The sequence below is a fragment of the Dermacentor andersoni genome, chromosome 1 (genome assembly GCF_023375885.2).
Source record: "Dermacentor andersoni chromosome 1, qqDerAnde1_hic_scaffold, whole genome shotgun sequence".
In the NCBI taxonomy this organism is placed as follows: Eukaryota; Metazoa; Arthropoda; class Arachnida; order Ixodida; family Ixodidae; genus Dermacentor; species Dermacentor andersoni.
Genome location: NC_092814.1, coordinates 210981322 through 210997393, shown reverse-complemented (window position 1 = coordinate 210997393; position 16072 = coordinate 210981322). Strand labels below are relative to the sequence as shown.

The following is a 16072-nucleotide window of genomic DNA, read 5'->3' as shown; positions in this document are numbered from 1 at the left end:
TTGCGCTGTCAATTTTTTTTTCACAGAGCTGTCATGAACTCACTGCGGACATTTGTAGTTTTCATTATAGAGCCCCTCTCTATCTTTCCCTCTGAAATATTGAAAGTTAGCAGTCGCCTTACCGGAAAATAAACAGAAATGGTACTACTTACTAAATCATGATAATGGTCAAAGGTAAGGCCACGACTACGATGACCTGCATGTCTACTGATATGTACCATAGATGAATCAGACACTGAAAATAACAAAGAAATACGTATTGTTGCAACGGTGTAGTATAATAAAAAACTTGTTTTAAACGATGTACACAGTGCACGCAAATAATAACAGTCAGGTGCAGGTGACTGCAGCTTGTCTTTGTGTGGCTTCCGAAATCCGCCATTGAACCGTGGTCATGGATGAGGCTAACTGTGTAAAAGAAGCTCGAAAGCTGTTATTTCAAGGACATAATTTGTTTAGTGGTAGGAGCTTTCCCCGTGCGTTAGAGGAGCGCGTGTGAATTAAACATGTGTTTCTTTGAAAATTAATGGACATCCTGCAATTACTGCATGTCGCTTGCTCCTTAGGAGCATTCTGTTTACTGATTGTTTACGTCAGTTTACTGAGGTTTTTGAAGGCCTCTGAACTGGCGCTGCATGAGTTTGTCGTGATGGCTGCTGTTGACCTGCTTTGTCAGCAGAGCATTTGAGGGCTTGTCCATTTTTTTTTTTTTTTAGTCGTGATCATGCACTTTGATTTTAGCTCGCAAAAAAGTACGAAAGTAGATAAAATACATAGACAAGTTATTCAGGAACCGAACAGCTGGAGAAAGTGCTTCTAAATTAAATGGCTTAGTGGATGCGGATGTGTTACTGAATTCTTTGTCGGCATTGGATGGTTGGTGTGGTTTAAATGTCACAAACGCCAGGTGGCGGCACTAAGGCTGCAGTTACGGTAACAGTTGACGCTAAGGTGTAAACACATTATTTTTACAGTTTGGTAATTTGGTGAGGCTAAACAGTTCAGTCAACTACGTAAGTTGATGTCCTGGCTGAGGCAATTCTTCAAAGGTATCTCAATGTAAGTCCAGGTAAACTTACTGTCTCCTCTATTCTCTTGAAGTTGTTGACTAGTAGTGGAAGAGCCCACCAGCTTTTATCGCAGACTTTTATTTGGTCCATAAGCATTCCGTCGTCTGCTGGTCCTTCCAGCATCAGAGGAATTAGCGTGGATGCCAACAAAACAGCCAAGGCCGGAAATATGAGCCTGTGAGGAATGAAATATCAGTGCCTAACGCCCAGCTATTTACAGCTCAGAGTCAATGTTTTCCGTGAACTCATTTCTGGCTGCATGAATGGCCTTTAGCTCCAGGGATGGAAAACAAAAGTTCCTGGCCTTAAGTAGACATGTTTGCTTTCGATTGAGACCTGCTTTGTGGTGCCCAGGTATTGCTTGTATTCGCACAACATTAACCTAGCTAGTAATCCACGTCAACAAGGCACCCTTCTGGTTTTTTTTTTCTTTATCTTAAAATGCCTGTGGTATTTATTTCCTTCGGTATATAGCCATGAGCTTCCATTTTCTTCGTTGAAGTTTCGTGAAATGGAGTAGCTTGTGCCCTTTATAGATCAGCTCGTAACAATCATGTATAATGACACAGATGTCATCTATGCCCTGCCAATTATTTTAAAATCTTGCGCACCTAGCGCGAATGATATTTCAGGGCTCTGCTTATAGTCCCCGATACATTTACACTGGCGAAGCGATCTGCAAACCCTCTTTCGCCTTGCTCACACTTCTTGCACTCTTTCCTTGCTTGTGCTCTGGATCGGGCACAGCACATCAGCGCTCACGACACTCGGCCAGGTCTTACCCAGCCATGCACAGCATAATTAAATTTCTGGCTCACCGGTGAGATTAATCAGCGTGCTTTACTCTTAAGTTCACACGAATTGTGCATATTGGCTTTGATGTTCAGTGTGATGTTTATGCGCATCAATGACGCTAAAGAAGGGATTAAGGTTAGGAAAGAACTTAGTGCAGGAGAGGGTGAACAGGGGAGTTGCAACGCTTCTTTCAGCTATTCGACAAACTCTGATGAGGATTCCGTTTGGTACATCCTACGGGAGGCACATGACAGAACGGAAGCCGACGGCCTGTATTAGAGACGTCAGTTCACCTACCTCACGTATCTGCGGAAGATTGCCATCACATAGACCATGAAGGGATTTTGCCGGCTTGCTATCGACCGCTTGTCTTGCATCACAAACGTGAGCAGAAACCCGCTGTTCGCCGTTGTGAGGGTACGAGAAAATGTTCAGGTAACAGCAGGCCTTCGCTGCAGACATCGGTCGAACGAGTACTACTACTTACTTACCTCATGAAAAAGAAGGTGGACACACTCAAAGTAGTGCCGAGCACAATTTGAAAATGCAGTTGGTCCATTATCTCCAAGTAGCGTCTGAGAGAATCTGGAACAAAGTTTTAAGCTTTGTTCTTATAGCTATAAGCCATATGAAGCAATGTTTTTTTGGCGACTCGCACTGTGCGAGCAATTTCTTGAGTTCCTCTTCTTATTTACTATTAATTCACCCATGCGTGGTCGTCTGGAGTGCAACGTGCACATCAACAACAGCAACAACAACAACGATGGTGATGACGACGAGCATGTCGACAAACCCAGCAGGACTGTTGTTAGAAGATGCGTATTCAAAGGTTTAGAGCGGTCGGGTTGCGGCAGTCTTACCTTATAGTTATTTATTTATTTTTTTATTACATTTTGTAATATCAATATATTGTCAATTTTTTATTTTATTTTTTAGCCAATAAAAACAGCACTAGCCAAAGTGCTCTCCGTGTCAATATTTCCGCAGCAAACAATGTACTATAACAGAGCAGAGGTTGCGGCAGTTATTATGCTGAGACCTTCATGCTTCCTTACTATAGCAAAGCATTTACCTGTAGTCGAGTCGCGTAGCACGTCTCCAACAATAAAATTGAGCTGCGGATCGCTGTTGCGTTTGTTCATCGGGTGATAACTACTTGTGCGATTGTATTTCACCTGGTGCGTCTCGTGCTACGTGCTCAATGTGGAAGCTCAAGTGAGAACATGTACTTACGGTAATATTCTGTCTGCATGATGATGTACGTGTGTCCGAGGATAACCCAGAGGCACATCAGAGTCTTCATCCCATTGATGAATTGTAGTGGCTTGTTTGCCGCTCTGCAGTGGGCTGACATGAGGCGCTTGGCATTTTTTCTCGCAGAAAACGCAAGCAACATTTCCATGGGCAGGCCTTGAGTGAAAAATGAAGGGAAAAAAAAAGAAATTGTAGTGGAGAAAGCTAGATTCTGTTTTTAGACTGTGTCTGCACCGACATTACCAAATTGACTATATATATCAAAACGAGATAAGGCGAGATTCATCGCTGAAAGTAACAGGGGTTGACGCCTTGTCTAATGCTTACTTGACACATAACTTAGCCTCAAATTCTGAAACTTTCATTTTCTTGACAACTTTCCTAACTTTACCTGAGGAGCCCTTCACGCCTCTTTACAACAAAGTGTCAATGGTGGACGCAAGTATGTAGGAAGACGACGCCACGGTGGCCGACGAGGCGTGCCGGTCGTCCCCACATTTGTTTGGGACATCCAGTCAGCTGCGGCGACCAGCCTTGTCCAGAACGAGAGCGCGTTCTCTTGCTCGCGCCTGCTTCGCCGTTGTTCGAGGCGCAGCAAGGTGCACGTGGTGCCGTTACAAGAGAATTCTCAAAGCTCACTTTACCTCTCTTCAGGAAATCAGCCCTTTTGTATGGCAAGGAACGGTTGCCGCATGTCTGGGTTCGAGGGAACCCGTCATAAGCTCTACGAGAATGCTTTAACCAAGAGAAGTTGCTCAAGGCACGAGTCACGCTGCCTACGAGCTAGCAGCGACAGTACACAGGCGAGTATCACGCGGGCAAGCAGTGAGTTCAAGCTGGGAGATTGCTGGCAGGGGCCTTCGTCCGGCAGTGGACATAAAGATAGGTGATGACGGCGCCTAGCCATTTCTTATCCATCTTTGTCCCTTTGGTTAATTAAACCAGAGAGATGGATAACATTTTTTTTTAATGACGAGGTCCTAAAGCTCCACTCTACTTTGTACATATCATGGTGCTCACTACTGCCCCTTTCCGATTTTTTGTGCGAGTCGATGCGTGTGCATTTTTCTAATTTTCTCTCGCCCTTTTGTTTTTCGTTATAGTATATTAAACCTGTAGTAGTATTCCAAAGCCTTTCGCTCGGCTAACCTCTCCACCTATTATTAAAATTCCATCACCAGGACGCACGTATTTTGGCATTCTGGTTTATATACGTGGTGATCATCTTTAAGTTCCCCGGAATCTTTGAAAATCCCCTGTGGCAGATAGTATACTTCTTATCCTTGAGCTTGATTATTCGAAGAACCGGATAGTGCTAGCACGAGAAATCGAAATACATATTAAACTACTTAACGAAATTTCACTAATTACTTTATTAATTAATTACGTTGCGCTACATATTGTAACTTAGTGATTGTAGCCGCTGAGCTTGCAAGACGCATCTATTTGAAATGAATTTTCATGATGACCCAAGTTTACATATATTATTTTCCAAAGTGTGAGACGAAATACACGGACGTTTCAGTGAATTTGTGCTTTAGTGCATAAAAGAGTGTTTTTTTAAGAAAGTAAGCGGAACGACAATGCATTTTAACGGCGAGTTTGATGGCTCATATCTCCAAACCGGTGTCATTCTAGAAACTGATTCCAAGTGGATACGACTTGCAATCTCACCGGCTACAATTCGTAAACTGTAATATGTGCAATAAAGGAATTAGTTAAGAAGTTAATTAGCGAATATATTAAACTATTGACAATTTGCATCCATTTCTCTTGCAAGTAACGTCCGCCTCTCTGAACAATCCAGCTTAAGGACTAGGAATATGTTATCTGATGTTATCTGCAACAGGCGATTTTTGAAAATTCCGGAAAACTTAACAATGACCCCTTCGTATGCGGTTTTCTTATTACACATTTTTGGAATACGCATGTGCTGTGCCTGCTGGGGGGTGGGGAGGGCTATGCGGTGTAAATAAGGTAAGATGACAGTGCCTGTCCTCAAAAGTGCATTATCGTAGGCTGGCATACCGCAGCACCAACAATATGAGGAATTTAACGCACACGACCCAAACGCAAAAATATCGGAGCTCTTTTGTGTGTATATATATATATATATATATATATATATATATATATATATATATATATATATATATATATATATATATATATGCGCACACTTGCGCCACGCGCGGTCTTGGTGGTGGCGCCGCCAGATGGCGCGGCGCGTTCAGTGGGAAGCGCGAGAGAGGAGCCCAGCTGCATACACGCCTCATACAGATATACGGCTCTCTGCAGTACGGTGCGTCACTGCATTGCTCCAGTACTAATCGCATCAGCGTCAGGATTCGTCGTTTGGTTCTGTTGGAATCTTTTTTTACGCCACAGCCTGCCAGTGCTGTCCAGTGCGTACAAGTAAAAAAATCACCGGCCCTTCCAGTCAGTGAAGATGGTCGAACAGCGAAGCTGTGTTTGTTACACAGAGTGTTACACCATGCAAGACAAACTTCGCAAACAGTCTTTATTGTGAATCTTTTGTTTCACCATTCTTTCACCTCATTTTCGCTTTTGCGTGCTTCGCGTGGTGAGCACGCTTTAGGAGTACTTTTTTCTTGCGCGTGAGGTTTCTGCCTGTGTTTTGCCGTGCTTTTTTTTCTCGCGTGCAAGGTGCTTCGACCCTTCTAGCGCTGACGTTCATAGTAGGCAGCTTCTTCCTGAGGATTATGCACTACTCGTGGTCTTCCCATAGTTGTAGCTCGGGTGGAGTGAACTGAACCATTAATCTAAAGCTCCCCAATTGGGCGCAAAATCCACCACTGGTGATGCAGGCATTGTAATCGTTTTGACGATTGGTTGGATTGGTTTGACGATTGGGGCGGCTGCCGGTACTTCTTGCGCCAGCAAGAAGTGCCGGTAGCCACGCGCTCCTAGCATCGCGTTTCAATCGCTGGGCGCTGTTCTTCGGCCGCAAACCGCCAGCATACCATTTGTTTCTTTCGCGGCAGGGTGGAATCAATCGTCGACAAATTCGATGCCGATCTGGCTCGATCGCGAGAAATGCACCGTGTGACAACCGTATAATATTGTTACGGTGAAGTGAAGGAAGAAGCTGAATTGGACTAGAGAAAGACGAAGTCTGGCAGTTGCCTGAACGCCTAGCCTAATTTCACCCAAATCTTGGCCAATCCCCCACAGTGGGTGTGCGCCATCGCATAAGGAATACCATACCATACCATACCATGCCTGAACGCCATATCCATCATTTGTAAATATACGTTATTTTACACTCGTGGGCCTGCTTTCTTCCCGCAACATTTTGGTGGAAGGTGCGGGGTACAACCACGGAACTTCGCAGCGGACGTCATCTACCTGCCGCTACAATGGCAATTCAACCGACACAAGCGACAACGCCTCGGCAGCCCGTGCCAACGGTCATCCTCACTCACCCACGGGACCCGGGAACATTTTGTGGCACGGACAACGCCGACGTCGAGGACTGGCTTACGATGTACGAGCGAGTGTGCGACAACAACAGGTGGGATCCTACAATGATGCTTGCAAACGTAATATTTTATCTGAGGGGAACTGCGAAGCAATGGTATGACACACATGAAGCTGACCTAACGAGCTGGGATGTCGGCAAAGAAAAAATGCGAGACCTGTTTGGCAGACCTGTCGGTCGTCAGCTGGCAGCAAAAAAAGAACTTGCGTGCCGCGCTCAGACGTCGACAGAATCCTATGTCATGTCCTATGTCCTATGTGCTGGCCCTCTGTCGCAAGGCTGATGACAACATGACCGAGGCCGACAAGATTGGTCACATACTGAAAGGTATTGCAGACGATGCCTTCAATCTCTTGATGTGTAAGGATTGTGCCACTGTGGATGCAATTATTAAGGAGTGCCGGCGCTTCGAACAAGCGAAGGGCCGCCGCGTCACTCAAACTTTCGACCGATTGCCCAATACCGCCGCGACATCTTCTTGCAAAGACCCGCCGCGGTTCGTTCAGCCCACAGGACCGGAAGAAATAACGCGCATCGTTCGCCGTGAGCTTGAGGCCATGGCCCCGGCTCCAGTTCGTTCAGACTGTCGGGAAAGCGTACCCGCTATCTTCCTTATACAAGCGGTCGTTCGGGAGGAAATAGCAAGTTTGGGCATTCCATCTCTCTGCTCGGTCCGCCATACAAATACCTCCCAAATTTCTCCGACCGCTCGCTCCCAGACGCAAAGCTTTCCACCACTCCGTTGCAACCCAGCTGAATGACGCACAGCGGATGATAAACCCATCTGTTTTAATTGTTCCGGTATTGGACACATCGCCCGTCATTGCCGCAACCACTGGTCGTCGCCTCCTCGGTGGTCGTCTCCGAGTCACTACCGCCAAGTACCAGACAATCGTACTTTCTCGCCCTATACGCCGACTAGGAACATCAACGCCGACAGTGCTCCACCAAGATCCAGCCGCTCCCCGTCTCCGCAAGGTCGTAGGTCCCGTTCGCCTCTCGTTCATCGCTCTTCGTCCCCTTCTGCAACCGGTCGCTTCGCTTCGGGAAACTAGGCGGTGCAGCTCCCGGAGGTGAAGCTGCAACTCCGACCCGGCCCACAAATCCTCTGTTGACCCTGCCTACATGTGGAAACCTACTGGACATTGAAGTTGAAGGCGTTCCTGTTAGATCTCTCGTCGATACAGGAGCGCAGCTTCCAGTTATGAGCGCTGCTCTCCGCCGAAGGCTCAAAAAGGTTCTGACCCCCGCCGTACCGTGCACCGTGCGAGTCGCCGATGGGAGTACGTCACCTGTCCTTGGAATGTGCACAGCACGTGTGACCATTGGGGACCATTATACTGTCGTTCTATTTGTCGTCCTTGAACACTGTCCACACGACCTGATTCTCGGCCTCGACTTCCTTTCGAAACACTCTGCCCAAATTGACTGCTCCGCAGGTGTTGTACAGTTGGATCTGCCACTTCCTGCCGACGCAACCACTTGTGCTCCACACCGCTTATGTTCTGCTGAATTTGCAAGGCTGTCTCCACAGGCGGCTACAAATGTCCTCCTGACGCCCTGTCCTCCCGTACCTGATGGCGATTACGTCGTGTCGCCGCTTACTGACGTGGTTTTGTCGCGTAATATTGCCCTACCGAGCACCTTAATTCGGATCCGCGAAAACTGCGCTCGCGTGCCCATCCTCGATTTTGGGTTTTCGTCACATGTGTTGCCACACGGTATCGCCATAGCGCATATCACTCCTTTGGAAGAATTTCAGATTTCTTTTTTGTCCTCTGAATCCTTCCTCAGTACGAACGGACCTTTGTCATCCACTGCTTCGTACTCGACGCCTGCGGACGATGTTTCTAAGATGATCGCCCCCGACCTTCCTTCCGAGCAAACAACAGCTCTTCGTCTCCTCCTGTCATCTTATCGGGACATCTTTGATTTGGACGACCGTCCACTTGGCCAGACATTTGTTGCCACGCATCGCATCAACACCGGTGACGCCAGCCCCATCCATAGGCGGCCATATCGTGTCTCGGCAACAGAAAGGGCCATCATACAGAAAGAGGTAGACAGGATGATGGACAAGGACATCATTGAACCTTCCAGTAGCCCATGGGCATCACCGGTTGTCTTAGTAAAGAAAAAAGACAACTCGTGGCGCTTCTGCGTTGACTACCGTCACCTCAACCGGATAACAAAGAAGGATGTTCATCCCCTGCCTCGCATTGATGACGCTCTTGACTGCCTTCACGGATCGCAATACTTTTTATCAACTGACCTCCGCTCCGGCTATTGGCAGATTAGCGTCGATGAGATGGACCGCGAGAAAACCGCCTTCGTCACACCGGACGGTCTGTACCAATTTAAAGTCATGCCCTTTGGATTATGCAATGCGCCAGCTACATTCGAGCGCATGATGGACTCTCTCTTGCGCGGCTTGAAGTGGTCTACATGCCTGTGTTACCTCGACGATGTGATTGTGTTTTCGCCGAACACTGAGAGCCACCTGCGGCGCCTCACAACCATACTCTCCGTGTTTCGCAGGGCTGGCCTTCAGCTAAACTGCTCCAAGTGCCATTTCGGTCGCCGTGAAATTAACATGCTTGGTCATCTCGTAAACGCCGCCGGAATCCAACCTGATCCACAGAAAGTTCACGCCGTGCGAAATTTTCCTGTGCCTTGTTCAACGAACGATGTCCGTAGTTTTCTGGGCTTATGCTCTTATTTCCGGCGATTTGTGAAAAATTTTGCCGACATCGCTCACCCTCTCACTGACCTTCTTAAGAAAGACGCCTCTTTCTCGTGGGGACCACTACAGGAGAAAGCCTTCTCTACCCTGATTGAGCGGCTTACAACTTCCCCGATTCTCTCTCACTTTGACCCTTATGCGCCCACTGAACTACGAACTGACGCGAGTGGTCATGGCATCGGCGCTGTCCTCGCTCAGCGTCAACAGGGCCAAGACCGTGTCATCGCTTACGCTAGCCGCCTTCTTTCCACGCCCGAGCGAAATTACTCCATTACTGAGAGAGAATGTCTCGCGCTCGTATGGGCGGTCGCGAAATTTCGACCGTACCTTTTCGGTCGGAGCTTCTGCGTTGTAACCGATCATCACGCCCTCTGCTGGCTCTCCGCTTTGAAGGACCCAACTGGACGACTTGCACGTTGGGCATTGCGCCTACAAGAATATACATTTTCTATTATATATAAGTCAGGGCGCCTGCATAAAGACGCTGGCTGCCTGTCCCGCAATCCCTTGGATCAACCGGACGATACCGATGCAGACTCGGACATCAGTGTTCTGTCCCTCTCCGGATTCCTCCATATTGGCGACGAGCAGTGCAAGGATCCTGTTCTTCGAACACTTATGGAACGCCTAAGCTCCTCGCCCAATGACCCGTCCCTTCGGATGTTCACCTTGCGCGATGGAACTTTATACCGTCGCAGCGTTCGTCCTGATGGCGCGGAGCTCCTCCTAGTCTTCCCCAAGCACCTTCGACTCGCCGTGCTCCAGCAACTTCATGACGCTCCTACTGCTGGACATCTGGGCGTCACTCGTACTTACGACCACCTGCGGCGCCGCTTCTTCTGGCCCGGCATTTATCGCTCTGTGCGCCGTTATGTCGCTTCTTGCGACCTGTGTCAGCGCCGGAAGACGCCTGCTATGCCTCCCGCTGGTTTGCTTCAACCAATTGATATACCTACAGAGCCCTTCTTCCGTGTGGGCCTCGACCTCCTTGGCCCGTTTCCAATTTCCATCAAAGGAAACAAATGGATTGCTGTAGCAACCGATTATTCCACGAGATATGCCATCGCACGAGCGCTGCCAACCAGCTGCGCTACAGATGTCGCCGACTTCTTACTAAAAGACGTCATCCTGCACCACGGCGCCCCTCGCCAGTTGCTGACGGATCGCGGCCGCTACTTTCTATCGAAGCTCGTCGATGATCTGCTCCGCTCCTGTTCTACAGAACATCAGATTGCTACCGCGTACCACCCTCAAACGAACGGCCTCACCGAGCGACTCAACCGCACACTCACTGAAATGCTCGCCATGTACGTTTCCAACGATCACCGCGACTGGGACGTCGCTTTACCAAACGTCACTTTCGCATACAACTCGTCCCTTCACGACACTGCCGGATTTTCACCATTTTTCCTTTTGTATGGCCGCGACCCCACCTTGCCTTTTGACACGTTGCTACCTTCCGCAGTACAGTCACCCAGCACTGGTTACGCTCGCGATGCTATTGACTTAGCCGCCCAGGCCCGAGATGTCGCCCGTCATCGCCTCAAAGTCTCGCAAGCTTCTCAAAAGCGACGCTACGACCTTCGGCACCGAGACCACCATTTTTAACCTGGTTCCCTTGTCCTTCTCTGGACGCCTTCACGTCGCGTCGGCTTGTCGGAAAAACTACTGTCCCGTTTTTCTGGTCCGTACCAGATCTTACGCCAACTGTCCGACGTGACATACGAGATCGCCCCAGTCGGAGCCTTCAGTGCCTCCCAACGTAACCAGCGATGTTGTTCACGTCACCAGGCTCAAGCCCTATGTCCCCTCATTAAGTGAGGCTGTATAACTTGCACCAGGACGGAGCTACCCCGCCGGGAGGGTGATGTTACGGTGAAGTGAAGGAAGAAGCTGAATTGGACTAGAGAAAGACGAAGTCTGGCAGTTGCCTGAACGCCATATCCATCATTTGTAAATATACGTTATTTTACACTCGTGGGCCTGCTTTCTTCCCGCAACATTATTTTCGTAGAAGATAGCATTCTCGCAGGGGGAAAGGCGTCACTCCAACCACTTCTCCCCGGTTGAGCTATTCTTTCCATCTCCCGCTAGGTCACGTGACCCTTTTTTAGCGAAGTCCTACAACGACGACACAGGGTCTGCATAAACAGCTTCGCTGTAAAATATTCGCTCATTGGAGATCTTACAGGGCCAGAGGCACTGCGCGCATGTTTGGGACTTCCTCGAAAAGCTTCAACTTATTGGTCCTTGCTTCAGTATTTGCGCCGAAATGTCTGTTCCCCTCCTTGCCATGTGAAGCTTTTACTTTCTATACTCCGTTCCATACATAGCACTCAACGCTGTGGAAGCTACGCAAGAAGTTCGGTCAAGAAAAGTTATCACTTTGCGCGTTTCGTCTATGCTTCGCTGGGGATCAGAACCCGACTGGTTCCAGTCTCTCGAACTGCCGTCTGCATAATCTGGATCATTCTTTAAAACTGCGACTTCCATTACGAATTTCACGCTCTGATTCTAAATTATACTGCTGCCTTTGGATCAAGGCGGCATTTACAAAAGCTAACTGTTTCCGCATTGGATTGAACGACGCAGCTATGTGTGACTCCTGCGAGACCGAAAAGACTATTAAACACCTTCTGTGACTTTTGCTCCTGTTACGACGTCCAGCGCCGCCCTCTCTGGACAACATTATACCGGCTAGGCCCAAGGCTTTTTGAAAGCAAAAATTTAAGCAGTATGGCTGTGCAAGTCGCTCGAGCAGAAAGCAACAAGGGTGTTACTAAAGTCCCTCAGGTTGACAGATGTGTTTTTTATGTTCTTCTCCCAGTGCAGGATAGCACACCGGACGAGTATTTGGTTAACCTCTTTGCCTTTTCTTGCTTCCCTCCAATGCCACTTATGTGTGCTTCACAAAACTTGAATCGCCAAGACACAAGTTGGACTGTCTTATCAGACGAGTCGGGGCTCCTGTCTATCTGACTCTGTGGTCTACATGCAGCACCAGCATACCCAGTAGTTCGAGCTTTGTCACTGCCCCACCACGCGGCGCCACTCCTACGCTTTAATAATCGACATTTCCGCGACGGCGTGAGTGATGACGATGGCTGCCTGTTAAGTGAACTGAACCAAATTTTCAAAAATACAGTAAGCGTGCGCACAAATCGAACCAGCCAACTTATGTTCGCCTTATCATTTCTTTTGGTAGCCACTAGTCTTAAGCGCTCGGCCTCGGCCCTAATAAATGCACCACCTCACCAGAAGGCATTTACTCATACTGCAAGCTTGCGCTTGATTTAGTTGCTCACTATGAGGACGGCAATTTTGGAACTTTGTGGTCATTCTAGACACATCGTTGAAGCAATCTGAAAGCGGAGTGCGAACTTTGTAAAACCGCATAGAACATTCAACTGACGCGACAGCTTGCTTCGCCAATTGCTTTTCTCTTCGTAAGAAAGGTCCCAAGTGAAGAAAAAATTTCCATATAGTTTCGTACCTCAGACATCGAAAGTAATTTTGAACGGGTTTTGAGCACTTTTGCCAAGGGCACTGAATACATTTGCCTTTAAATTTAGTGAAAGTTCTCACCATACTTGTTCGCTTCGTCGGAACCCCGTGTTCTGTGGACGAGAAAGTCAGCGGATGTTCCGGCAACGACGAGCAGAACTATAAAGCCCAATACGCTCCTGCAAGTCGAGCGCAAAAACTCAAAGCACATGAACGCTGGAAGGTGACGCGTATGCGCTTGTTCTTTTTTTTTTCGAAACTTACATGCTCACCGCTTGGAAGGTGCTAACTATTGCAGTCGTTCGAATACGGCAGCCTTTAACTGTGGTGTTACATCCGTACGTCGAAGAAACTGCAACGAGAACAAACAATAAAAACAGCGCTCAGTGTTTGTTGACTAGACACCAGATGTTACTGGCCCGGCAGAGCAATGACCGCCACTGGTAGTCGAATTAAGTTTGTCGATGGCGGTCTCTTACCTGCATGGATGAGCTCCCCTAGCTCCCCCTGACTGCATGTCGAAGGACCACAAATTCCCAACAGGAAAGCGTAATCTCTTCCTCTGATCTTGTCCGGCAACGCATACAAATCGAAGCGACCCTGGAGGACATACAAGAGCGTATGGCGTTACAGCGTGGCTTTCTTTTTACAGTGCAGCTGTTTATGGCTAGCGTTCCATGCATTCTTGTTCTGCGTGTACAAAAACTGTGGGCCGATCCCGGAAATAGTGTAATACCGGGTCCAGCCACGGCAGCGGTGAAGCAGGCTTCAAGCCCTCCGCCAACTTGCAAAAATAAGTTTAATGCCTTGGGTCCAAATAGAGCCCGTATCGGACATTAAGCTGATAAGAACAGATACTACGCTTTGACTCGCGTCGGTCATGTATATGTTTGCACCGGACTCTTTTTGTCGGCGTTCCAAGCACTTGCGTATCTCCTTTCCTTTCCTTCCACTATCCGTGGTGGCGGTCCCGTCGAAACGTAAAGCATGTCTAGTTTCCTTTGATTTTGACACAGGCATTCGAAGACCTGACATCTGTAGTATAGCGACACTTTTCGTTCGGCTCACTCAATTCCGTTTGTTTGTTTGTTTGTTTCTTTGTTTTTTTTGTTTTTTTTGGCACGGCACAGTATTTCAGTGGTTCGTGAAGCTCCTTAGCCTTGGGAAATAAGCCCGCTCGACTTTTGGCTGTTCACAAAACTCCAAAGGCGCGGGAAAGGAATGCACTTTCGAACCCGAAAGGACATCAAATGCAAAGCGACGGTAGCCCAAGCAGCACTTCCTCAGAAAGGGTCTGCATAACTGTTTTAATAAGGGGACATAGCGTGGAACTCGGTTTGTGGAAGCAGGAAGGAACTACTTTGAGGGAGATTAGGGCAACAAAAATACCAAGCAACGCTTCTATTTTTCCGGGAGCATGGTCGGACAGATTTCAGAAAGGCCCCTCTTGTACTAGCGAAAATGTTCTCTAAAATTACGTGTAAAAATGAAATTTAAACTCTGCGTCATTGATTACTTCGCACAGATTGTGCGATAACTTTCACTAAAATAGGAAGTCATCGTTTCGTTCGCTAAACAAATATGCGCTGAAAGCCACTTTACTCAGTAATTGTAATACTCGAACAACTAAGTATTCTGATGGTTGAGGGCGTTGTTAACTTTCGCCCATCGCTGGGGAAAGCGAGGAAAGAGAGAGAGAGAGAGAGAAAACAAAAGAAAACTCTACCTGAAGGTCGCCAGTGGCTTTGAATTTTTTCACCAAACTTTTCGCAAAAGCTTTGGTAAGTCGGAAAGTCATAGTGCAGTACTGTCCTCTCAGTGTGGTTGACCTGTCATGCGTAGGCGCAACCGTTCGTAAGCATTGTTCGAAGCCTCCCAGGTTGGAAACGCTGTATTCCAGTGCATTGTTCGGTACGAAGGCGTTTGCGAAGATCACTGCGAACAAATTCCGAGTATTAAATACATTTCAAGACAAAACGTTTTTAGCGTTAAGGTGAAGCAGGTGAAGCAGGTGCTCGTTTTTCTTTTTTTAAGCGTTAGAATTCTTAGGGTTCTTCGCGCATTTTCCGGAGCTATCTATCTATCTATCTATCTATCTATCTATCTATCTATCTATCTATCTATCTATCTATCTATCTATCTATCTATCTATCTATCTATCTATCTATCTATCTATCTATCTATCTATCTATCTATCTATCTATGTTTGTATCTAACCGTTTTCCCACCTACCTGGGTCATTGGATAGTCCATGGTCAAATGGGTAGCGCATCGGGCTGCTGTGCAGAGGGAAGATGCTTCGAAACCAACCGTGGGACCTACTTGGGCCTCTGAGTATGTGACAATGTGTACATATGTGTCTCTCTTCAATGAACCTCTTTCACGCCGACATGGGTCAGTGTAGGTGCGGGACATGGGTGGGTGCCGCTGTTCGAAGAAACTCTTTTACTTCGAGCGCTGGATATGTGCCATTCAGTCTGTGCTGGTCTTCAATGGACCTCTTTAAAGCCAACTTGAATCACTGGGTATTTGTGTTAACACAACAAGTAGCTACAGTATAATCTATCTATGAGAGCATGTACTTGTAACCATGGTGACCAGTGTAGCGGTGCGGCCATCTTCCGGCCCACGGTAAGGAAAGCAACTTTGTAAGAGCGGCACGGAGCTCTGTTGGTCGCATCACTGCATAAACTTAACTTAGCCTAATATCACAAGCTGCTTCTACCGATTGCTGGGTACGCATAACAAAAGGGCTTTCTTATATTTGTCACAGAGATCAGTCAAATACTGGCATCAAATACTTTAATAACCGATAAGAAGTATGTGACAAAGTAAATAAATTAGCAAGGAATAGACGCAACGAATTGTGCGATGATTTATTTTAGTTTTAGCAGAGGAAACAGTGAATTCGTCAGCATATCAATCAATATTCCTGTATACTGGTGCCTTCGACGCGTCGTATGCAATCGAATTCTTTCGCGTCGTTGGAGGATGTCTCTTGTCACATTCAACCGTGACAGGCTGCGCGAACTGCATCCGCTGCTGATGACAGAATTGCAGGCACTGTCACTTGTTAGGAATCATATTTGTGACACTACAAAATGTTTATTAGAGAAAAAAAAGGTACTGAGTGGCTGCCAAGCACTGCACCCATAATTGCCTACAATATCCTTAGCGTATTATAAGAGCACTCAACCATCATAC

The 16072-nt window shown here is 47.4% G+C and overlaps 1 protein-coding gene and 1 non-coding gene across 2 annotated transcripts in view; both read right to left on the bottom strand.

The window, feature by feature from the left end:
* Positions 1-15761, bottom strand: part of LOC129380856 (nose resistant to fluoxetine protein 6-like) — a 28674-nt gene extending 12913 nt beyond the window's left edge. Inside the window, exons 1-9 of the mRNA XM_055063012.2 lie at positions 14595-15761; positions 13348-13468; positions 13133-13220; positions 12950-13047; positions 3099-3275; positions 2357-2450; positions 2163-2264; positions 1080-1245; positions 153-235 (exon numbers count right to left, since the gene is read on the bottom strand). Of these exons, the coding sequence (XP_054918987.2) occupies positions 153-235; positions 1080-1245; positions 2163-2264; positions 2357-2450; positions 3099-3275; positions 12950-13047; positions 13133-13220; positions 13348-13468; positions 14595-14666 (1001 nt within the window). The 5' untranslated portion in view covers positions 14667-15761. The remainder of the gene's footprint in view (positions 1-152; positions 236-1079; positions 1246-2162; positions 2265-2356; positions 2451-3098; positions 3276-12949; positions 13048-13132; positions 13221-13347; positions 13469-14594) is intronic.
* On the bottom strand, positions 13572-13754 carry LOC126547489 (U2 spliceosomal RNA). The gene has a single exon (XR_007602736.2). It is a non-coding gene; the product is annotated as a U2 spliceosomal RNA (small nuclear RNA).
* Positions 15762-16072: the final 311 nt, after the last annotated feature.